We start from the raw sequence: 23,344 nt of genomic DNA on the forward strand, positions 1-23,344 counted from the left end.
TATGTGCTATGGAATCAGACCCCGAGTAGGTCAAAGTCCCTGAGCCCAAAAACAAGACGAAAGCTAAAAGCAGACCGTTCACCAAAAAGCATAAGCCTATAATCCCTTTATAAGTAGACAACCCTAATCGCAAAAACACTTACAAATCCACTCATTAGATATCCTTTTAGGTTTATCTGTCCAAAAACTACTATCAGTATTAATCATATTATAAAACCAAACCATTGTTAGAAACAGATAAACCTTAGCAGGAACTCTTAATTTCCTTGCATACTGCATTAAAAGACGTCAAGTATACCAACACCAAAGGCTCAAATTAGACTAATAGATATATCAAGACACTACGCCCTAACAGCCCTACTCGCCGTGACTCTGCCTGGCAAGTCTTCAGCCCCCTTACGAGTTCATCTTAGCCCAATTATCAGTACAGCGTGGAGTCTCAATACAACAATCGTCCTTACACCGGATATAAATCAACATCCAAGATCCCTACGAAAACAGCACCAATTAACGCAACCAACTTATTAAACGCTGTTAAAATAACAACCACCTATAACGTTCCTAAGATAACCAAAATCAGGTACTTAGACATTAAAACTAGGAAATGGCAATCCATCAAGACTTATTCCGCGGATATCCTGACTTAGCAAACTCAACCCGTGATAAAACTTAGGAGGGTTAATAAAAGTACTGCTATACTTGCTAAGGGGAGAAGTGCCGGCCTAGAAGATTAGGAACCTAACACCGTAAGTCTTAATATATAAAGGTTATTAAACATGATACAACTTCTCGCGCAGGGTCCAGCCTGTTCCTTCTATAGATAGCCTTTGTTAGTGGCATCTCTTGTTGGCAGAACCAACGCACTCTGCCAGATTAAGCCGCTTATTCACGGAGATTAGAATTAAACAGAAGTCAGTTTATTATAGAGGAAATAGACTATTTATTCTTTTTTGTGAAACATCAAGGGTCTTTTATTCCGTCTAAGCCGCTCTGGACGATCTTGCCGTGTAATACTATCATGATTAGCAACGATGGATCGAATTGAACAGTGGGACGGCAATTGGCACGCGAAAAGAGGAAATTTACTTGTTACTTGCACATTTCAAAGTTGGTGAAAAATCAGCTATAGCGTGAATAAGAAATTGGCAGTTATCAGGGACAGAGTCGAGAAATCCCCAAAAGCTATCCGCACCAAACGAAGTAATACCCATCTCGTCCAGTGAATGTATGTTACCCTCGAAGTTATCGAAAACGCCCATGATTAAAGACATTTAAGTGAACTACTTAAACTCAATCCGCGAATACCCCTCAATTATCAACTATTGGTGTCACAAAAACATGGCATAAAGTCGGGTAATTAGGTGTTACACGGAAAAGGCCCAACGAATCGTGAAGCCCAACAAAGGGGCTTCGCCGATAAAGGAACTTATTAGTTACACAGCTAGAACACGTGCCCAGGTAAGAGCCTTAGGCCTAGGCGTTCCTTTTATGTATATAAAGTAGTTACCCTTCCCTTCCTTCCTCTTAGGAACTCAGGACCTTTGACATCCTACGAGATTATTATTGAATTGAGCCCTTTTGCTCCAAGCCTTCATATTGAACCCTTGTCACATTGGGCGTCGTTCGTATCAATCCCAACATTGCAGCCTGTGGCCTTTGGGCACCAACCGGTCCAGCGGAAGACCAAAATCGACTTGTACCCCGCGCCAATATACGATAATAAGACGCAATCGTCATCATCTCCAACGCACGTACGAGCAACAACCCTTACCGAGCTCTGAATGACAGCGAAATGCTATAAGCTCTTGAAGTTATATCTGACTATTGCTAAAATCGCATTTCCCTAGCACTTATCGTGCGTGATTATCGAGATATTCGAAATTACAACAGAAGCATGGCAACGGAAGCCAACCTGATCCGAGTACAACGACAAACCGATGCGGAGCTTTTGGAGTATTTGAACGAGGTAAGACGGCATTTTCCCTGGTATTAGAGGAAGCTAAAAACTTATTTTTAAGTATGGCAATTGTGTTATCACCTGGGGAGAGCCTGAAAGGGGCAGAATGATTGAGCCGCCTATAAACACTGTTGCGATCGTTGTCGATGTCCCTCACAACAAGGGGGCTATTCGAATCTACAACGGCGCTCTGGGGGATACACACATTGGAGGAGTGGGCACTGAGGACGCCGGATTCATGGTTATAGTACCTTGGAAAGGCGAATGGTGGTTCAGAGTAGTAGGAATAATACGTGTAGGTTATATTATCAGTCCAAGCAACGATCCTATCCTCTCGGACGCTGCACAGCAAGTAGCCTAGTCATTTCTTCAGATACCGGAACAAGCATAAAAGGGCTCTTTTCTCGCATAAACGTGTCCACTGGGTACACTTGGCCAACAGTTCGTTTGGATCCGACAAGTGTCTCTGCCTCTTCCCAAGTCAGCTGATAGGCATCGCCGGCATAGGGGTAATTATGCCCTGTCGCTGTATCATGGTCTATAATTTGCATTTCCAGTGACTGCGTGCCTTGGGGATTATCCGGCGTCCTGTCTGTCAATTTGTTCTTAATTCTGGGGAGGTCTGTTAACTCAGCGTGTGTACCAATCGAACCGGACATTAAAATAACTTGCATGACTCACATTCAGAGCTGAACTTGTTAGTGATATTCTCAAGGACGGTGCACCGTATATCGTTTTCACTTTCCTTTAGTTTTGATGGCATCTCAAGCCGAACAAGATCTTTTATACGGAGGACCACACTAATGCCAAGTCCAGCTGCAGAAATAACCACACCATATAATCCTATAATATCCAGTATATGCTGTAGAAAGTCTCGATATTTTTTTTGCTTGGGATCAAGATTTTCTGTGATCTGAGATGTGACCAGGGTCAATGCTTCGCGAACGCGTTTTTCTTCGGCAGGCTTAAGGCACATTCGCAGTTGCATGGCCCGGGACACGGATTTGAGCCTGGCGACGGCTTTGTTAGCCGATGTGAATGCTGTTGGCGCCATGATTGTCCGCTTGCTGTGATTTGTCACTTTATAATACTAAGGGTGAAATGGGGAGGAAAAAAGTGATATTGTAGAACAGGAAAGGGCAGGAATGGCGAGGAATATCGAGAAATTGGGAGAAAAAAAGTGACATTGTACAACAGGAAAGGGCAGAAATGTCGAGAAATGGCGAGAGAAAAATGTCATGTTGTACAACAGGAAAGGACAGGAATAGGCAGAAATAATGAGAAAAATGTCATGTTATACAACAGGAAAGAGCAGGAATAGGCAGGAATGGGGAGAAAAAAAAATATATCGTGTAAAAGAATAAGCGTGGCCACGACACATGTAATACTCCGTAGTGTAACAGGTGGAGCCAATGAGACAAGACGCGGGACGACGGAAGTGTGACTAGGAGCGAGAGATGAGACAAATAAGAGCAAGAACAAGGCTGGCGTGGTACGGAGTATGCGCACGCTTTTTGCTGGCTAGGAGACATTTTTTTTTTTTTTTGCCCCAATATGCGTGCGGTTTATTGACCGGAGTGAACGTAGCTGACTTGAAAATTGCCAAACGAGCAGGGGTTTAAGATGGTTGCAGAGAAGTCGTTCAGCCAGATCCCATTTGTTACAATTTACACGCCCTCCCCCCCCCTCCTTGGCCATCGGGGTCAATGACGTTGCCTAGAGCACATTTCATGGTCGTGTCTGGTCGTCTATTACTGGTCTCGTGAATTCACAAAAGAGCCGATCATTCAATAACAACACCACTCTTCGGACATATCCCGGGACGTGGTTTCACAAATCCACCATGCTCTTTTAATATTGAACCCAGGCTTGTGAGACTTATAATATCCAATAAATGGAAAGAGACGACTCTCTCAATCTTTGCAAATTGTATGCACCCCGGGGAGGAGGACACTTCCTGACGGATGGACACAGCCGTACCCCGTACAATGTCCGTTGATCCTCGTTCTCCTGTGCTTATTTTATCTCGCATTACTACTATACATCAATGCCGTACTAGCGTTGTCATACTATCCAAGCTGCTATAATTCCTGCAAGCCTGATTAGCCAGAGCCCAGTATCATTCGATGGCCAAGGAGTTTATCTGGGTCATTATGGTTGTTTCTGTTGGTGTTATTCTCATAATCATCAAGGCCTTTTCCGTTAATATGCCAAAGAAACTGAAGCACATGGCGAGACTAGTTGACTTGGGCCTGAGTTTCTCGTGTTCTGTTTGATCCGAGCACCAGCGTAACGCTCATCAGACACTCTGTTACATTTTACACGCCCCTCCTGGCTGGGCTACTAGTTACTTAAATAAACTTATACGTGTCGCCGCTGATGCATTTCCTGCCCACCTCTCTTTCGGATCTTGAACATCATACAATATAATTCTCATTGCATTTCATCAGCAATCTCTGCACTACTTGATCTCCTTCCCTATTCGCGACGCAAGGCTACCGAACAATGCATATGACAATACATCACGTTAGCCTCTGTTGCTGCCATATTTATTTTACAGATCCATGCGAATGCGAGGAAGACGTTGATTGCGTGTATAACGCAGTATTGAAGTGCGATTTCCACCCATGTCCTGCCTCTTCCCTCTTTTCTTCTTCGTCCGTGAGGCGACGGGACATTTGCTTCCAATCATTCCAGGAAACATTCGATACTGCGTCGGCGGGCAGCCGCGACAAAGTGTGGAGGACGGTGCCGAAGAGAGAGAAGAAGGACTGGAACCAGAAGCAAGCGGTTAGTATTATTTTGTTCGTGTCCTTGCTCGTGGCACACCTCGACCATAACAACAGTGGCTTCCTACTTACATGATCAATCCCGAGACCAATCATCCCCACCCACTGACAGATGTGCAACGTCTCTTTATCAACACGACTTCTGCACCATCTGCTGGCCATGTCTCTCCACATTCGGTTCTGGTATAAATTGACAAGCTGGCTGAGTGGGAAATCTGCTTTTGTATCCAGATATAATGCCGACGCAATCTTTTCTTTCTTCTCTTGATTCGTCCCTTCAAACCGTTCAGGCGCCTGTGCAGCTACCTCGATAAGCGAGATCCAGGTATCGCCGTGGCGCGCCTGGTCTGCCGTGAATGGATTTCTGGTGAATCGTCCTTTTTTTCTTGGCTGCCCCTTTATCATGTCCACTTTCCTCTTTCCATTTCTGCTTGGCATAGCGGGGAGTTGGGATCCCAACACGTTTTGCTCCATCGTCGTCAACGTGTTTCTGTGACCGTCCGTCGGTCCGTCCGTCCATCTGGCGTCCGTCTGCCTGCGCAGCAGGTTTTGAGTAAATTGGACAGATTTTGCGTTGAGAATGCGTAATATACAGACGTGGCTTCGGACAGATCATCACAAGCCTAATGCCGCCGTATTACACCTCGTGTCGTCGTCCCCATCTGGTATTACGTTCAAGCTCTGCGCCATCATGCTACCATTCTTTCACGCACCTTTTCTCAGGGGTAACGGCCATCGACTCTTAACAACGGTCATCTCTACCGGTTGCCTGTTCCCTATGCACTGACTATGCCCATGTCACCTACATGGTAAACCCGGCTCTTCCTGTCTATGAAGGCTCCGGGTCTGCGATTTATGAACATGAACGCGTTAACAGTTTTGTCCCTGAGGGAAGCCAAGACTTTGCGTCAGGTCATGCGCCATGTGGTTGCCTGGGTAGACCCAGGCGTTGAATGGGTCGAGGTTAACAAAAGGAACAGAGATAAGCCGGCCCTCTGAAAGCGTCTTATTCCCGCGCTGAAGCATTTTGATGTCTTGTCGGTCAAAATGTGTGGAACAAGGCTGAAGGCACGAATTGCACAAGTCCAAGAACGCTGGGAGGCGCAGACGGCGTCAACCGCGGGAACTGCAGGACCGTGAAGATGTGGGGTCAACGGTTAAGTGGGAGGATTGTCATACCAGACGCCAGACACCAGTATCAACTAGGCCCTGACGCGAGCTCTGCCTGCTGCGGCACATCGTGGAAGAGTCACAATCTTGCTTAATGAAGAATGACAATGAGGCGCACTGGAATGCAGCTGTCCATGGGCCAATTCTTCGAATTGCATTTGGTCGAGATTCATCACGAGTGTGCTGGAAATGCGTGTGCGTAATACATATCCTTCTCTGATGCCACAGCTGAATCGCCTGGTGCTTTCAGCGTAAACGAGAAAACAGATCCCAGTTGGCATCGGCATAGTGCCCGAACTTCCCAATTCTCGTCTCGTCTAGTCGACTACCTCAAATATATGGGTACTGAAATTAGCTCAAGCGATCAACGACTCGAGATCCTGCTGCGGTCGGCCTCCGCGAGAAGATTGTGGCCCTAGCTGACGAGGCACATACGGGTTCGATCAATCACATCAATACAGAGTCCCTCTGCTACTCGCCAATCGCTATCAGCATCGAGACCAAGACAGAGGGTCGGACGATCGAAGAAGCCAAGGTACAGCTTGCAATTTATGTCGCGTCGCTGGTCTTCCGGTTGCGAGCACTCTTTGGTAGCCCCTCGGACGAGGTGATCTGCCGGATGGTGTTCCCAATGATCGTCATGCAGAGCAGTGAATGGCATCTAATGTTCGCGCGCCCACCAAACGCCACGACTCTTGGAGCTGAACGCCTGGTAGGTAACTCACTGGTATTCATGCTCGACTGCCCGCTGACCAAGCCAGGAAATCCTCTCGTCTATTCTCCTCGGGGGACTTCTGGGATAGACAGTGCATATCAGCTCTTGCATAACCTACGAGCACTCCGGCAGTGGACCGATACAACGTTTCGCAGTTGGTGGTAGGAGCTATGTGGCATTTGAATCGACCTTCATCCTGCGCTACGAGAAAGCCAGTAATTTAATCAAAGTGGTTCATCCAATCCTTCGTGATTCTATGTTTAAATTGCTAAGTAGAAACACATCTGACGACGCGCTGCAAAACGTTGCGCTTGATCATGGCAACTCTCGCAGGTCCTACATCGCAGGCCTATTGCCGAGAATCGCATTACTAAACACAGCAGTACTCAGTCTGCACGGCTCGTTCCAAATCTCAACTCTATATCCGTATTAGGGACACAACGACTGAGATCGATATCATCCCAGATTATAGAGCCACAAGGCACGTCATCAGGGTCCAGACCCAGCCAACCTCCAAACGTCTCACTATCACGGTATTCAAGCCCACTAATATTAACCCGCACAGCAGTAGTTTGCCCTACATGGAGTCTTTGAGAGCGATCCACCAAGTCGTCAAGGAGCTCAAAGCCCAAAATCAATCCAGTTTTACCCTCCTCCTTGAGTAGTTTATTAAGAACCCCTCTAGCCTGGGATTTCGCTGATGCCGTATCCCGTGGAAACGAATCACAGCGTAAAGGGCCTCGACCACGGAAGCAATTCTCCCGTATATCCGCCTCGTCTTTAACGATCCAGACTAGTTTTTCTTTGGACATATTGACGTAAAGCAAAGTAAAGTTAAGAAGTGCCCAGTTGAACAAGAGGGTGACAAGAAAGAAAATGGGGCAGATACAGAAAGATGGAGGTAGCTCATTTTATAAGCTTGGTCATTCCCATAGAATCTGAACGAAGAGCTTAGAATCATGTGTTAATAATTCCTGCCACTAGCAGAATGAAATCACCCTCGTGACTACGTTCTGCATACTGCATATGCAACACCAGGAGCCAGACATTGGGCAGTTCAATGATGCACGACAACAGGGGAAAAATAAGAAGGTCGCATGACCGTTTTATTTCTTGGCAGCCTATCATCTTCTGCCATGTGTCCGGCATATACATATGAGTCACAGCAGTTAGTGAAATGGATGGTCGAGCCAGGCCGAGATGGGAGCTTGGGTAATCGGCGAATCTCATGGGGACGCGACCGGGCGCGTCCTCGCATTAGCCTCCCATTCCCTGGAAACGCGTGATCACGTGATTTATCACGTCAGTGAGTAGTGACATGTGCTGTCATGCTGAAATATGCGGAAAAAACACGACTATTGGATCTATCACTTGGCCACGCCCGATTTTTTTTGGCGTGACAGATGCGCCACTATGTGGGACTTCCTTCTGTAATCACTGTTCTCTGAAAACCCGAAATTACGAATCAAATTTTCGTTCTTTCTATGACTATTCCAGCTCAACCTGTGAGGCCGCCGATGCCGGTGGAGCTCCAACTCCAAATGACGAGCAATTTAGAGAAGCAGCTCAAAAACGCCTTCAAGAAAAGACTTGCCAGATCCAATCCAAAAGTCAAATATTTAATTAAATGGTGGCCTGAACTGTTGGCAGTTTGCACTGCGGCGGGTAGTTTATTGTGTGGGTATCCTGGCGCTGCAAATTGGCCCTTACCACTGCCGCGTCGACAGCGTTGGGAAAAATTATCAAGTGCACATTTGAACATGTCATTTCGTTCTTCTGCGACTTGTTCTTCGGAGTCATTGACTTCTTTGAAATGGATGCTGTGGCAGCCTTAGTTTTGGGTACGATTGGCAGTATTGGTTGGGATTATGTGGGGAGTCAAAACTTGGGTCAACAGATTGCGAGACCAAGAGGAGACGGTGAACTGAGGATAAAGTATCAAGAAACCTGCACAATGCTAAAATTTGGTCCTTTAATTACCACTTGCCTTCTCTTGCTCTTTCTTAAACCATGGAACGCCAAACACCTAACGTCCTTACGTACCCTTTCGCTGCGTTGGTTAAAAGCCATAAGCGGTGTGCTTGTGAATACTACCCATTGTGCCAGTTTGGCACCAATATCCGTCGCCATTTAAAATTTCACATGTAGCTAAGCCCCTATGTCGCCCAACAACCCTTCCATCTTCAATTGTACCAGTTGTCCGAGTGGAAACGACCCATCGGCTCGCACGTCTTGCTCCGCCGCATCTTCAAGGATTTTATCAATGTAAGGTCCAGCAGCAGAGAGATGAAGAATGTGGGCGATGGCGTAATGGATGGCGAGAAGACGAGGCATTGGCGGTTCGATTCCTCGTGATTCTGTCAAAAATAAAGTGCGAGTGACGGGCAGGAGGTTGTCCAGGAATGAACCAGGAAGGAATGTGTCGATTCGGTATGTGTTTGGTTCGCCGTGGACGGGCTCGAAGTACATTTGGAAATCGCCGAAGAACAAACAAAGCTTGTGTGTCAGCGTCAAGGCGTTGCGTGGTCTGTCGATGTCAGGGCCTTCAATAAGATGAGTGACACCATCATCAAACATGTTGAGGATCTTCAATGCGGCTTCACGGGTATCATTCTGTACTAATGAGTTGTCTGCTATGCTGCAATAGGATAGAGAACATACCAGTTCTAAATCGACGTTTGCCTTCACCAATGAGTGTGGTAGAATATGGGCAACCTCCAAAGGTTCGATTACACCATCGTGAAGGGCGTGTCCGTCATCATCTACGGCATCTGCACGCGACGTATTCCAACGTTTGACTGCTTCATTTTGATCGAAGTTGCGGCTGATTACACAGCGATGTCGGTCTCGTTGCAGGCAGTCGCCTCGCAGAGTCTTAAGTCGGGCCATGGTTCCGATGAACGTCTGCCCGCCTGCCTGCGTGCTTTGCGTGGCCGAATGGAATGCGGGGGACGGTTGAGGAGTTCTTCTAGTTGAGGCTTTCACTAGAGGGTGTCAGCCTACCATTTTGCCAAACAAGATAGGCGAGGCTCACAAGGTAGAAAGAAGTTATCGATCAAGTAATCAGCAAATCCAGTCAGCTTAGCCAAAATGTCATCCTCTATTTCTTTGGCGGAGAAATCAACATCGCCAGGTTCCTTCATCGGCAAGCCGACAGCGCTGAAAAAAGCCCGAAGGACATTATCCTTGGACTCTCCTGACCTCGCAAAATTGTATGTCGATCGGATTAATTCGATACGATTGTATCGGGTGTTGGGAGGTGGGCGTTCGTACGCTTCATAGTGCTCAATAATTTGGCGAAATCTAGATTCCGCCAGAGCGCGTTCATCTTCTCGCAAAGGAGGACTGGAGGAGAAGTCGAGGATCCCTTCAAGGGAATTTTGATGGCGGTGGTGCGCAGATGCCATTCCTGCGCAGCAAGAAGCCTGTCTACGTATCGGTCATCCGCTTCCAAAACATGTAGAAATCGGCCTACGCGGCCGTCATCACGTGAAGGCTCAGAGGTATCCAGGTTGCGGATAAAGGTACACACAGCAAGGGAATGCACTGTCAAAGTGGGATTTTGAAGTTGCGGGGGAATGGGATGGTGACAGTGATGATCTTCTAGCCGGCTCCGGGGACAGTGAAGATGAGCGCCAGTTTGCAGAGGCCCTCAGGTATGCTATGAGTGAGCGATTAGATGGCGGATGCTTAGTTAAAGATGGACTGGCCAAGGGTCTCTGCAATAACTGACCGCCTCAGCAGCTCGGCCGTTTCTTGATCCAAGACTGTGATGGACGACAAAGGATCGTGTTTTGCTTGCATTAGCTTAGATGGCATTGTTGGTGGTGGATTTGCCAAGACATTGACTATATGAGGCTCCTCGGTCCGACAGTAGGCCATGATTTCAATGATTACTGCGGCTCGCCAGTCTGCTGTTAACTTTGTCTGTTGCTGGCTGTCCTTATGGCGAGGTAATGGCATGTTGGTAGCATCTACAAACTAATATTCTGGTGTGCCAGCTGTCTGACTGGTGCTGCACGGGCCTCTGTAGGGCGCAGGGCTTGGCCGTTCAATTACTGGTTGGTCAATATCTCGCACTGACCAGACTGCTGGACTGTCCAGGCTTTTCTGAAGACCTGGCGCCTAGCACTAACCATCCTTCTTCTCGTTGCATTGATCTGTTTCCGGCAGGCCGCAAATTCTTCTGATCTTCGAGGAAGCTTTTTCAGCTTTAGCTCGAGTCGTCTTATAATTGGGTCGTTGGCGATGGTCAGGTATTCATCTGGCGGCAAGTTCAGCGGTCGGCCAAGGCTCTGCGAATGCCCTATGCTGGTGGCCTTGTCAATCAATTGCTGTCGTGGCTGCTGATTCTGATGGATGGCATAGAGGTCGACACAGATTTCGCGGTTCAGATGGTGCTTTTGGAAAGTATCTGGATATGGTGCGTGGTCAAGAACGAGATTACGAAGTGCCTCGCTGCAATTTTCTACGAGGCCATGCTCAAATTAGTAACCAGAATGCTGCTGTGGTGTATTCACATACTATCAAGGCTGTTGTTGCCGGCAAAATACCGAAGATTGTAGCAGATTGTGTTTTCTTCGCGGCCGAGCATTTTTATTTATTTTTATAATACTTTACTAATTTATAATAAAATATATTTACTTATAATAAAATATATAATAATATATTATAATATAGCCTAATATCTATGTACCTGGAGGTGCGTGAGCGCACCTAGCAAAAAGAGTGAGCCCGCGAAGCAATTCATGTGCCAAGGGTCTAAGCGTGCATATGTTGGAGTGATAAAGGACCAGTTGATAGCTGCGTCAACCTCTACTCCGCCATCGTTTACAGCCCACAGCCTCGTTATCAAGCAACCCTTGACATCTACGTTGACTGGATCGTGTGTAGCCACAAGAGAAGGCATGCTGATCTCTGAATTTCCACTGGCATCTGCCACACCATAACCCCCTTGTCATGTCAAAACAGCTAAAAAAAAAAGAAGTAAATTGCTACCTCATTAACCCATCATAGCGCCTACATACATCCTGGTTCGGTGCCTGGGGAATCCAATGTATATAAATCGTACATTTCTCTTTTGGCCAGCGGCAGTTCCCTACCAAGGCCAACTTCCATTTTTCCACGTCGTGACTCGTCCATCAGGACCTGTATTAGCTCTGCCCCCACCACTAGCATTGGCTTTGGACATCAAACGGCAACGGAAATTCCCCCAGTTGGAGTTAAACCTCGTTGCTGGGATAGGGGACCTGGGTGGTGGCATTGAACTCTTCCTTGAGAGCACGAATGTTGACGAATCGTGTGAGCAGGTTGGGGCTGCCGGCTTTGTCGTCGGTGCCAGAGGCACGGGCACCACCAAAGGCCTGCTGGCCGACGACAGCGCCGGTGCTCTTACAATTGATGTAAAAGTTGCCGGCAGCATTGCGCAGCTTATCCTCGGCGAAGCGGATGGCCTCACGGTCGGTGGCAAAGACGGCGCCCGTGAGACCGTACTCGGAGGTGGAGTCGACGAGCTCGCATGCCTTGCCAAAGGCGTCGGGGGAGGCATCATCGTAGACGTAGGCCGTCAGGATGGGACCGAAGAATTCGGTAGACAAGAACTTGTGGGCGGGGTTGGTGGTCTCGAAGATGGTTGGGTGGACGTAGTACCCCTTGGAAGAATCGTACTTGCCACCGGCGACGAGCTGGAGTTCCTTGTCGGCCTTGGCCTCGTCGATGGCGCCGGACAGCTTCTTGAAGGAGGCGGCGTGGATGACGGGACCGCAAAAGTTGGCATGGTTCCAGGGTTCGCCGACGCTGATCTTGCCAACCTCTGCGGCGAGCTTCTGCTTGAATTCGGGCCAGAGGGACTTGGGGACGTAGAGACGAGATGTGGCACTGCACTTTTGGCCCTGGAACTCAAAAGCACCCCGGATGGTGTGCTTGACGGCATTGTCGATTTCAGCAGACGGGTGAATCAAATGGAAGTTCTTGCCACCAGTCTCGCCGACGATTCGAGGGTACGATCGGTAACGGCCCTCAGCAACACCCTGACCAATGGCACCGTACAGCTTGCGAAAGACGGCAGTGCTGCCAGTGTAGTGGAGAGCAGTGAACTCCTTGTGGGCGAGGACGGTCTTGGTGATCTCCTCCGGGTTACCGGGGACGAACTGGATGACGTCCTTGGGCAAGCCAGCCTCGAGGAGGATCTGGTAGACGAGCCAGTTGGACGCAATGGCAAAGTCGCTGGGCTTCCACACAACGACGTTGCCCATGAGGGCCGGGGCGCCAGGCAAGTTACCGGCAATGGCAGTGAAATTGAAGGGGCTCACGGCGTAAACGAAACCTTCCAGAGGGCGATACTCGAGACGGTTCCACAAACCAGGCGAGTTGTGCTCGGGCTGCTGGGTGAGAAGCTCCTGCGCGTAGTGAACGTTGAAGCGGAAGAAGTCTGCCAGCTCGGCGGCGGCGTCAATCTCGGCCTGCCATGCGTTTTTACCCTGGCCGAGGACGGTAGAGGCCATGATCTCATAACGGTACTTATTGGCGATGAGGTCGGCAGCCTTGAGGAAGACGGCCGCACGGTCGGAGAAGGGCAGAGCCTCCCAGGCAGGCTTGGCGGCCAGAGCGGCCTCGATGGCCCTGTTGACATCGGCGGGAGTGGCAGTGTGATAGTTGGCCACCTTGCTGGCGTGATCGGAGGGGTTTAGTTGATGAGAAACGGCAGATGTTTTGACCTAGGGGTTTGGAATTAGCAACCTTGCGATTGAAGCCTGCCAAAAAAAAAAAAAAGCGTCTTACCTCCCTGCCGCCGACAACAACAGGAACCTCAATGGGCAACTTCTTCTGGAAGCTCTCGATGGCAGCAGTCAGGCCCTGACGCTGAGCACTGCCCTTGGCGTAGTGGTGCTGGATTTTAATCAAAGTTAGAATCGCATATTCCCTTTCCTCACGCGCCCGCAAGCCGTCATCGCGGTGAACTCACGTTTGGCTCGTTGGCCACCTTGGGAGTCTTGAAAGTGGCGAGAGTGCCCATGCTCATCCGCTGCGAAGGCTTGGCCGCCGAGCGAAGGCTCTGAGCACCAGCTCTGGTAAACACTGCCGACTTCATGATGTCCCGGACGATTTCAATCTCGACTAGCAAAGATGCTCAAGCACAACAGCAATGATGAGGACGTGAAATGGGGGAAGGGACTTTTTTCAGCAACGAAGATCAACCTGGCCTCCTCCGCCCCAAGCTCCGTGTTCCACACCGGTCCATAATTCGGAGCATCTTTATTCACCTTGTCTCGTTCCAGAACAATAGCAGAGCACCATGGCTCGGCTTATTGCGGTTTAACTTGTTACGTACTGTGGCGGGGTGGGAATGTGGAGCCCCAACCCACAACCCACATGCGCGTCGCCGGTGCACAGAACATGGCAATACGTGCGTATCAGTGCCGTTTGGGCACTAAAGCTCCTGCAGCTTCAGCGTCGACTCCTCCTCTGCCGATGTCAGACATGGATCAGTTTCCCCCAGACAACCGCTTGGAGCTCCATTTCAACGCCCCAGGTTGGCACCACCAAGCCCACCAGTTGACGTCGATTGGACAATTGGGCAGCATTGATCAAGGCGTCCTGGAAAGGTCCCGACTTCGGACCGTACAGAACCGCCACTCCACTTTCAACCCCAGACACACGGGGATGAACTATTAACAATGCTAGGTACATATGTACATAACTACAAGGTCGACAGTTTTGTTGGTGCATAGCGGAAAAGGAAAAAAAAGAGCCAACCAGACATGTGGCAAGTGTTAGTTACTTCTTTTCTGGAGTGCTCTTCCACGAAAGTAGAGAGAACATTGCCCTTTTGAACCCCACCAAATGATCTTTTTGGACTTGTTTGCAAACTTGAAGGACAGTACCGTGCTCGGGTTGGAATATTTGCAGAATGCGAGACGGATGACCTATCATGTCCGTGTGACCACCTGACACTGGGGCTGCATAAAACATGGATGTAATTTCTTTGTTGCCGGCTCCGATTACGCGATGGGGGTAGTGGTTCATCGAAATGCTGCACACGTGGACAGTGAAGCAAGCGCCCTGGAGGATAAATCTACGTAACTGTCAGTCAGTCAGTCGTCAACGTCCGAGCGCATCTTTTCACCGGTAGAACTGGCCTTGGGAGCACCAACAGACATTGCACCATAAGAGTCACTCGAACCCTCAACTCCTGGTCACTGCTTGCGACAGTCAATCAGAAGCCATCAAACTCTTACAAAGCAAACCAATATATATTATTACTCAAAAGCTCATCATCAGCACATGTCCAGTCAGATGCCGTCCACCTCATCAACTTTCTACATGCTGCGTGTTCAACATTACTTTATACTTCCGTCGTATTCGTTCGTGGTATCTTGCACGCAAATATACTAACCAAAAATATGTAGCCACGAGCTCACTGGCCTTTAGTCATGTAGATCCTGCGGCCGCCGTCGCCTGTAGGGCAAATGTGCCCCTTTGCGGCGGATGAGAAATCGTATACATGTATGTCACAACATTAAGCCACCGCTTGCGTTGACTGGCCTGTCATGGGTCTTGAGCCTGGTGTCGCGGGCCTCTCATAGTGTAGCAATGGAACGCTTAATCCATACGCCTGTGTTTGACCCTCGGCACTGTGTTGGTCAATCTCGACATTGATGCGAATATCCAGACTCCCATCGCTACCGCGGCCGTGAGCGTCAGATGCCGACTTGTGCTTGGTGCCCGCATGAATCTCTCCTTGATGTATCTCGGAGTGACCATCCTTGCCGATGAATGATTGTGCCTCAGGAGCTTCGCCATCGGCTGATACCTCGCCATTGGTGCCTCTTGTGACATTGTTGGGGGAGTTCTCGGTTAGCATGGCGTAGTTTCTGCTCGGCATGGTGCAGTGGTTGTGGTCGGCCGTCTTGTTTGATTCGCCAGGGTCCTTGTCAAACAAGTCGAGCAGGGTTTCGTCCGTTTGACCATTAAGGTGGTGAATCTTGTTCCGCCGCGCGAGGAGATTGGCAACTGCCTGTGGCGGGGGTTTGTTTACGATTGCTGATGAAACAATGTTGGCCATGTATCGATTGTCCTTTTCGGCTGCTAACTTGAGCTTGGGGTTGGAATAGAAGCGACCAAGAGCTGCAAGATGTACATCTCCACCAAGGATTGTAACCCGGACAGAAAATTCGGCGGCAACCTGCTGAAGGCCCTCAACGAGGCCTCTGCGCTCGACCTTGTGTGTCTTTGCAGTGTAGTGGTCATCCAAGTCGTCAAGAAGATCGACACTACCGTCAAATTGGTTGAACAGACCGCCGCCGACACCAAATCGACGATGCAGGAACTTGATGGGTCCAATAATAGGGCTGCGAAGAATGTTTTCCAGCCAGGTGAGGCGCTGCGTTTTCACGTTAGTCACCATACGCCAGCCTCATTTTTTTTTTTTTTTTTTTTTTTTTTTTGCAATTTGTATGCCTAGTCATATAGAACGCACCGGATATGCAATGGGAATACCAAGCAGAAGAATCAAATGTTTGATGGGACGGCCCGAGCTAACAGCTTCGCTGAGTTCGCGACGCAGTCTTTCAAAAATGATCTCATACGTCTCTGGGTAGTTGACTTGGCGACGAGTCCGCTGTGCAAGGATTAGTCGTGAAACTGACACGCATAGGGCCTGTTTTTCTTTCAACCCACCTCTGTTCGAGCATCAATTCCCAACATGGCCATGCGAGCTCCGAGCCGCGTATACAGGCTGAGCGAATGCTCAGCAACATACGGACCCGGCTTGGTGCCCCGAATGTACTGGGCCCCTAGCTTTGGATCCGCAACAAATGTGTTGACCAGCTGGTTCGGATCCGGGCCAGGGCTGTCGCCATTGGCATCGAGGTGGTCTGACGTGTAAGTCGATAGCGGTGGCGGTAGGTGGTGCTGGAACAGTAAATAATATTTGTGCGCCGTGCCACCAATTCCTCGAAACACATCGCAGCGCATAAAGCTGTCGACGTATGAGCCAAAGCCGTCGATGATCTACCAAGCATTGTTAGCAGTCACATTTTGACGAGACGGAAGCTTCGACAAGACGTCTTACATCGTGATCATCCCAAATATTTACTTGCGGAATCTGGCCGTTGGCCAGGGCAAACGGCGCAGAGTTGTACCAGCGAATGTAGTTCTTCAGGTAGTAGTCGTCACACTCGGCTCGCAATTTCTCTGGGAATGGATATTCTGAGCGCTTCTTAGGGTTGCGAATGTCGGTCCACGGGCGAAGAGGACCGTTGACCCTGATTCCGTCATTGTATATCTGATCGCCGCCGCCCAACATGACATGGAATGGCGCGCGTTCGTGCTTTCGCATCACATCCCTCCATAAAGGGGCGCCGCTGAATGCTTCCTCGTCCGTGCCGACACTGAAGCCGTTGCACGAGTGAAACATGACGCGCATGGACTCGTCGGCTGCCGGTACGAAGAAGTTATTGACTCGGGGTTTGTGGTCTCTGGAGTATCGCACATCCGGAATTTCGTACTCGTACCTGACTTCTCGCGCCTCGATCGGTACGTCAATTTCGAACGCCCAAAACGTGTTTCTCGGATCCGAATAGAGGCGCTGGGCTTGGAACTGGGCTTCCCCGGCGGCGGAGGTAGTGTCGGGGTGCCTTGCTGCCGCTTCGTCTGCCCGACGTAACACCAGAGACGGCTGATAAAGGATGTCCTTTCCACCACCCGTTGCGACAATCAACACGCTACCATACCAGCGATCCTGCTCCATTCGGCGGTAGTTGAGCAATGGCCCGCAGACAATCTCCTTGCCATCTGGTGGAGGAGTGCTGCTACCACCACCGCCGCTGCCTTCTTCTCGGTCGCTGGATTGCACTGCCGCAACAGTAATGGGCTGAAAGTTTCCACCGCCATTGGTGTCGCCCGTGGGCTCGACTCTTGAGGCATTCAAAAAAGTAGCCAGGTCGCCAGTCGTCGTCTCAGTAGAGACGGGGTCGCGAGCTTGACCGTGACCATTTCCGGCGTGGCGACGGTATGCTGAAGATTCTTGATGGCGCCATCGACTGGCAGAGGCGTGAGGGTTATGCTCCGTGTCGTCGTCGTATTGAGCGTCAGCGCTGCGTTGCGACGCCATGGTTGCGCGTCCTCACTTGATATCGTGACAGACTGAGAAAGATGGCCTTTTTGTCAATGGCAAAACGTCTGCCCCCCTAAGGCTGGAGATTGTTTGGGTCGATCAAATGGACAGGGTTAGCAAGCCAAAAACCTCGTCAATGTTTGGCAATCTTTCAGCCTAAACAAGAACTTGGCAACAGGATTGAGGCTCGCTTACACTTGACGTCAGCGCCTAAAAAAGAAGGGAAGGGAGGCCGAGGGGACAAGAGCGTTAAAAGTAGCCTCAAATCAATTAAGAATACAAAGAAAAGCCATTCGACTAACTTGTCAACAAACGTGGACTAGGGATAGGGAAACATTGGATGTGCAGATCTTGACATGGAGACCAAGAAAATGAACGATGGACGAGAGAGCTCTCACGCAGCTCAACCATGTCTGATTGGTCTGATAGTTTCTCCTCTGCTTAGCTAGCGGTGGCTGCCGGGTTCTCAGCTGTTGCTATGGTGCGTGCCGAGGCCAAGCTAGGACGAACCTGGCAAGGCCCGGGAAGTTCGCCAATGGCAAGTCGCCAAATTAGAAATCCTAGCACTTCGGGACGAAGCCAGGAAGCAGCTAACAGAACTACCAACGGTGGGGTCGGACTATTAATACAATTAGCCTCGTCTACGGAGTACCAGAGTACCTAGTGCACTTTGTAAAGGTGAGTCTTTAGATGAAAGGTTATGACAATCGCCGCAAAGATGGACACAATGGCTGTGCACAACTCACAGGGGCAACCGTCCAAACCTAACGCAGTACGGAGTACTCCGTATCCTTGCATTAATCATATGAAAATGCTCTCTGCAATTGTCGTGGCTCATATTTCTTTCAGGGCTCATTTCGAACGGCCAAGCCACCTCAGGGGCGTGGTACTCCGTACATGTCCAGATATTGGATTCAACGTCACGCCTTCCGGTTGCCCACCACACAAGCACGGGGACACCTGACGGAGCCAATCGTGAGACCCAATGGAAGCAGCTACTTTTTCGACAAAGGAATAGGATGGGCTCGACCAGGAGCACACATTTACAATACATCGGCATCACCACCACGCAGGAACAACCCACGCTGGCTTCCCGTCGTGGGAGGGAGCCTCACAGCCCAAATGATGGCACATGACAAAATACTCAACACTCCTGCCAGCCCAAACGGCAACGATATCCAACCATTACCAGACCTGACATCCACCGCCAGCAGCTCTGCCAGCAGCGGGTTCCCAACCAAAGCACCCACCGCCTGGAAGACATTGATGACAGCATAGAGCCCGGATGTCCTCTCTGGGCTCACCATGGCCGTCGCAATACTCCTCACCAAACTGCTGCAGCAAGCCCAGCTTGTGGCAACGAGGACCATGCCGACTGCAATTGCAATTACAGATTGGCCCATGGCCAGCAGCGCAAAGCCGAATGGACAGATGGACATTGTTATCCGTGCAAGCCAAAGGTCGCGAGAGTGGCTGTCCAACCTCCATTTCGTTTCGAGCCTCCTTCCAATGTATGGCACCACGAGGAGAATAACAATTATTGTCATGGCTGCTCGAATGGTGACTAGTGAGCCGACGCTGGAGATTGGTATGGACAGCTTCTTGGACGTATATTGAACCAAGATATTGATGGTTGAGGCGTTGAAGCTGTCCACGAAGAGAATTGCCAGTGAGGCGAGCAAGGTTGGCGAAAGCAGCCACAGGCTCAGACCGCTGCTCTTCGGCGAGAAGAGCCCGATGATTCTCGCCTTCCAGTTCTGTTTCGCGACGTGCGATGAAGCTATTGCGGCCTCATCGAATGGCAGCTCCTCTGCATTTTTGGAGGTGCCGAGATGAACCGTCTCTGGGACAAATGAACACATGAAGCACACGCTAAGTCCGAGTCCGTATCCAAATGCAATCGGCAATGTTGTTCCATAGTTGGCCATGAGAACAGACGCAAGGGGTGTAGAGATGGCTTGCGATATGAGCACGGCCACGGTCAGTTGCAAGAATGTGTTTGCCCTACTCGGTCAGCGTCCTGCACCACCATTGAATCGGAGCAAGATTACTCACCTCTTTGCTGGACTGACAATATCGGCGAGCATGGTGTAAATCGTCGAACTCAGAACTGCCGGCCCGCCACCAATGCCCGTGAGTAGCCAACATAACCACACAAACCTCAACGGGACCAACCACCAAAACCAGCAAACCATCAGCACGCCAGCAATCGCCAATGCTAAACCCAGCAAACAGAGTAGCAAAACAGGCCGACGTCCCCATCGATCTGCCAGTATTCCGTACGGTATCGCAAGAAGTAGACCTAAACAGGGTCAACAAACGACCACCAGAACGCACACACATGAGGGCCTTCTTTACCTGGTACCATCATGAATAAAAACTCAATCCCCTTGACACGCGCCAACTCTTCCTGCACAGACGCAATCTTGCATTCCTGCTCCGGGATGGACCCCGGATCCAAATACCGCCGAGGCTCGTGGGTAGAAAAGTATTGGTAGCAGGCTATGCTTTCGTAGACCCGCGTCAGGGGAAGATTGAGCACAAAGACGGTAGAGTCGAGGCCCGCAAGGATGAAGAAGAGCAGGTAGATGTGGTACTTGGTGCCGGTGAAGCGCAATTTCTGTCTGGCGCTTTGCGAGGGGAGAAACGGATGTAGCTCTTCGGAGAAGTCATCTGTATTCAAGGACCCTGTGTCTTGGTCGCGTATTGGGTCCTCGGTTGACATGGCGCCGTTGCGGTTGATTGTAGATGCGCCTGAGCTTCACGATATTAGGAACACACAATCTTGACACAAGAGGACAAACGTTGAAGCAAAGGCACTAGTGCTCTCTAGTCAAAGACAACCAACTCACTGTAGGCTTTGGATACAAGAGACAATTCAGCCAGCCATGGTGAGTCCGCGTTGATGCGGAGAGCTTCCTTGACAGCAAAGACTGGTGGGGCAAACCCGAACTGGTGGTACAGGCCATGATGGTAAGCTGACACGCAATAGACTCGTAAGCTGACTGCATCAGTTTCCCATTGATGTTGCCTGCTGCATGTGGTGGCTTTGCAGCGCGCGTGTTTGCTTCAGGGCGTGGTGAATGTAGTGGATGTGGGACGACAATATTTGGTGAACTCCAACATCACATTGTAGCATGACAAAAGGGGACGAGATGAGCACCCACTCCCGGCATCATCATCATCATCCGCAAGATGCCGCAGCATGGTAGTCTCCCTAAGTTGGTTTCTACGGTTTCCGTGCGTGTTCCCCCCCCAATGCCTTGGTAAACACAAGGACAATAGTCTCATGCCTGCTGTTTATGCCTAACCGCCCGTAGCGCATAGTCTAGTCGTCTTGTCCTGAAATGCCTACTCCATGGTATGCTGCGGCATGGGCAATTGCTCTGTACGGCTGTTTTGCATTGTGGCATCATTGAAAATGGTCCATCCGTCGACACATGCACCAGCCACAAATAATAATTTCCCGCACGTAACTGTAGGTACCTAGGTAGTTGTAACTTATATGAGTGGCAAATTGGGGATAAACTGCTCCGCTGGTCGATTTGTGTCGCGGGAGTCAAGAGTCAAAGGCTCTGGGCAAGAGAGCCCTGTTTCTGTATGAGGATCGGGCCCAAGATCTCTTTGCAGCCATGTTGGACTATTCCCCAGCAAAAATTGTGCCGATTCACGAGTTACGATGCAGTGTACGGAGTACTGCGCATGCCGCAAGGGTGAGCATATCACTGGAGCTATTAGAGCCGGAAGGAAACCTCCTTAAATCGTCGGACGCAGCCAGCCTTCGATTTCCTAAAAGTCAAGTAGAGACATGATACAGCATCAATCGTTAGTTCCGGATCCGGGAATTTTAATGGCATTGGGATGGAATGCGGCGTGTCCATCGGAAGGAAAGCGAGACAAGTCGATTGTCGGGCGGGGCGGGCATCGCCGTGTTCATCGAGTACAAGTAGGAGCTGCTGCAAGATTAAAATATTTGGTTGTCAATTTTGGGCTCGGCCAAGCTTCTTTGACGATCATGTTGGACAGAACCATGGCCTCGGAAGTTGGATGAGAAATCAAATGTCAAGTAGCATGTAGTAAATCTCCGTAGTAGGCGAGATATTGCATGTGTAATGTATGTATGTATCTACGCCGCTGTGGAGCTAAAGGTGGACCGGCATTACATAATCAACGTTGAATCTACACTTGATTTTCTTTGCCTGAGAAATTTTCACCAGGCTTTCCCTTTTTCCACTCTCTTGCTCCTAGGGATCGCACCACGGACGTAAGGTCTCACACAAACAACCCTTGTGCTGGATGGACGTGCTCAAAGGTTTCCTTGAGCGGCTTCTTTGCTCTCGTCTGCAGTGCCTAAACGATGAGCCGCCAGAAAGAACCCGGCGCTGTTTACCAGCCACAGAATGACGACTATCTCGGAGCACTGGCCCTATTTTCTGGTCAGTGGTTGAGTTTTCCAGTAGTCATGTCAGATCAGGTAGGTCTGTCAGCCATTGACGACACATCTCTTGCTACGGGTTTCCATTTTCATCGTCCCTTTCTTCTTTGTTTGCAACGGCATATGTGTGTACAGCGGTGGGCTATCTTTGTGCTCCAACTGCTGAAGGATGAATTCAACGTGCCAAGACAAAACATCCCCTTCATTACCAAACACCGCTGCTCTTGATTCTCTACGGACTCTGGTGCATGAAGATGGGGATACATTTCAATTCTGGTGCAGTGATTTCTGTGTCTGTCTGCCAATGTTGTGAACGACGAAAGCTCCACAGTATACAATGCTCGATGCCACGTAAACGGCGTTGCCCGTCTTTAGATACCGGGATGATGGGCATAGCATCAGCCGTGATGCATTGCGAGCAATTAATCGTTCATGTTCAGATGCAGTCGCGCCGTGAGCGCATCGGACTCGCCGTGTTCTCAACCCAATCGGAACAGGTCGAATCTATGCTCCATGCATTATCGAGGCAATGGCACCCAATGCACTAGGAACCCAGAATAGTTAAGCCCTGTAGGCTGTGACAAAGACGGGCAATTCGCCATCCGCATCGGGTTGCGTTGTTGACGAGCTAGTGCAACAAATGCCATGCAGAGCTGAACGGCACAGGCGGCGGCGGCTGTGCAACGTGCTGCCTCACAATTCGGCCATCCAGAACATGCGCGGATGGTGTCTGTCGTGCTGGTGGCTGGGCGACAAAGACGCCTGGTGCTCTAGTCCAATGCAGCTCCCATTGAAGCACATATGTACGAAGGAGGGCTGGTGTTGCCGGAGACATGGAGTGGTGCGCCCGCCCATGGCGATGGAAGCAAGGGCCGGGCTCATGACATTGTAGTTAACCGCCAAGGCGGCAAAGACCGCTGTAATGCGTGGAAACGAGGCTCTGGGCGGCCGAGCCGACATGAAAGCGCCGTTATGGCCACGTTGGAAAATGCGCATCAAAATTCGAGGTTTGAAAAAGACCACTAACGGAGTACGATAGCCTGACAAACCCTCGGGTCCTCGTTTCAGCCTCTGGGCCTATGAGGTCAGGTGCTCCACCAGTGGATGTTCCTCCACCACGATGGAACTGGCTGAATCAACTCAAACTCGTGCCGAGAAACGG

General features: G+C 49.9%; 7 protein-coding genes across 7 annotated transcripts; all 7 read right to left on the minus strand.

The window, feature by feature from the left end:
• Positions 1-2,283: 2,283 nt before the first annotated feature.
• On the minus strand, positions 2,284-3,011 carry G6M90_00g099520 (uncharacterized protein; the record flags this gene model as incomplete). Its single annotated transcript, XM_066131562.1, has 2 exons — positions 2,284-2,579; positions 2,639-3,011. The coding sequence occupies 2 exons, from the start codon at positions 3,009-3,011 to the stop codon at positions 2,284-2,286; spliced, it is 669 nt and encodes a 222-aa protein (XP_065987655.1).
• A 5,768-nt stretch (positions 3,012-8,779) lies between these two features.
• G6M90_00g099530 (uncharacterized protein) lies at positions 8,780-10,038 on the minus strand (the record flags this gene model as incomplete). The annotated part of the gene is made up of 3 exons (XM_014690909.1): positions 8,780-9,244; positions 9,293-9,615; positions 9,666-10,038. The coding sequence occupies 3 exons, from the start codon at positions 10,036-10,038 to the stop codon at positions 8,780-8,782; spliced, it is 1,161 nt and encodes a 386-aa protein (XP_014546395.1).
• A 196-nt stretch (positions 10,039-10,234) lies between these two features.
• G6M90_00g099540 (uncharacterized protein) lies at positions 10,235-10,594 on the minus strand (the record flags this gene model as incomplete). The annotated part of the gene is made up of 2 exons (XM_066131563.1): positions 10,235-10,292; positions 10,365-10,594. 2 exons carry the CDS (start codon positions 10,592-10,594, stop codon positions 10,235-10,237), a joined length of 288 nt encoding a protein of 95 aa, XP_065987685.1.
• A 92-nt stretch (positions 10,595-10,686) lies between these two features.
• On the minus strand, positions 10,687-11,225 carry G6M90_00g099550 (uncharacterized protein; the record flags this gene model as incomplete). Its single annotated transcript, XM_014690908.1, has 2 exons — positions 10,687-11,099; positions 11,156-11,225. 2 exons carry the CDS (start codon positions 11,223-11,225, stop codon positions 10,687-10,689), a joined length of 483 nt encoding a protein of 160 aa, XP_014546394.1.
• A 628-nt stretch (positions 11,226-11,853) lies between these two features.
• prnC_0 (Delta-1-pyrroline-5-carboxylate dehydrogenase) lies at positions 11,854-13,721 on the minus strand (the record flags this gene model as incomplete). The annotated part of the gene is made up of 3 exons (XM_014690907.1): positions 11,854-13,347; positions 13,412-13,519; positions 13,596-13,721. The coding sequence occupies 3 exons, from the start codon at positions 13,719-13,721 to the stop codon at positions 11,854-11,856; spliced, it is 1,728 nt and encodes a 575-aa protein (XP_014546393.1).
• Positions 13,722-15,149: 1,428 nt separating this feature from the next.
• On the minus strand, positions 15,150-17,744 carry G6M90_00g099570 (uncharacterized protein; the record flags this gene model as incomplete). Its single annotated transcript, XM_014690906.1, has 4 exons — positions 15,150-16,013; positions 16,110-16,250; positions 16,310-16,642; positions 16,704-17,744. The coding sequence occupies 4 exons, from the start codon at positions 17,742-17,744 to the stop codon at positions 15,150-15,152; spliced, it is 2,379 nt and encodes a 792-aa protein (XP_014546392.1).
• Positions 17,745-18,790: 1,046 nt separating this feature from the next.
• atnC_7 (MFS efflux pump atnC) lies at positions 18,791-20,472 on the minus strand (the record flags this gene model as incomplete). Its single annotated transcript, XM_066131564.1, has 3 exons — positions 18,791-19,751; positions 19,803-20,049; positions 20,106-20,472. The coding sequence occupies 3 exons, from the start codon at positions 20,470-20,472 to the stop codon at positions 18,791-18,793; spliced, it is 1,575 nt and encodes a 524-aa protein (XP_065987633.1).
• Between the last annotated feature and the right edge of the window lie 2,872 nt (positions 20,473-23,344).

The sequence above is a fragment of the Metarhizium brunneum genome, chromosome 6 (genome assembly GCF_013426205.1).
Source record: "Metarhizium brunneum chromosome 6, complete sequence".
Lineage (NCBI taxonomy): Eukaryota > Fungi > Ascomycota > Sordariomycetes > Hypocreales > Clavicipitaceae > Metarhizium > Metarhizium brunneum.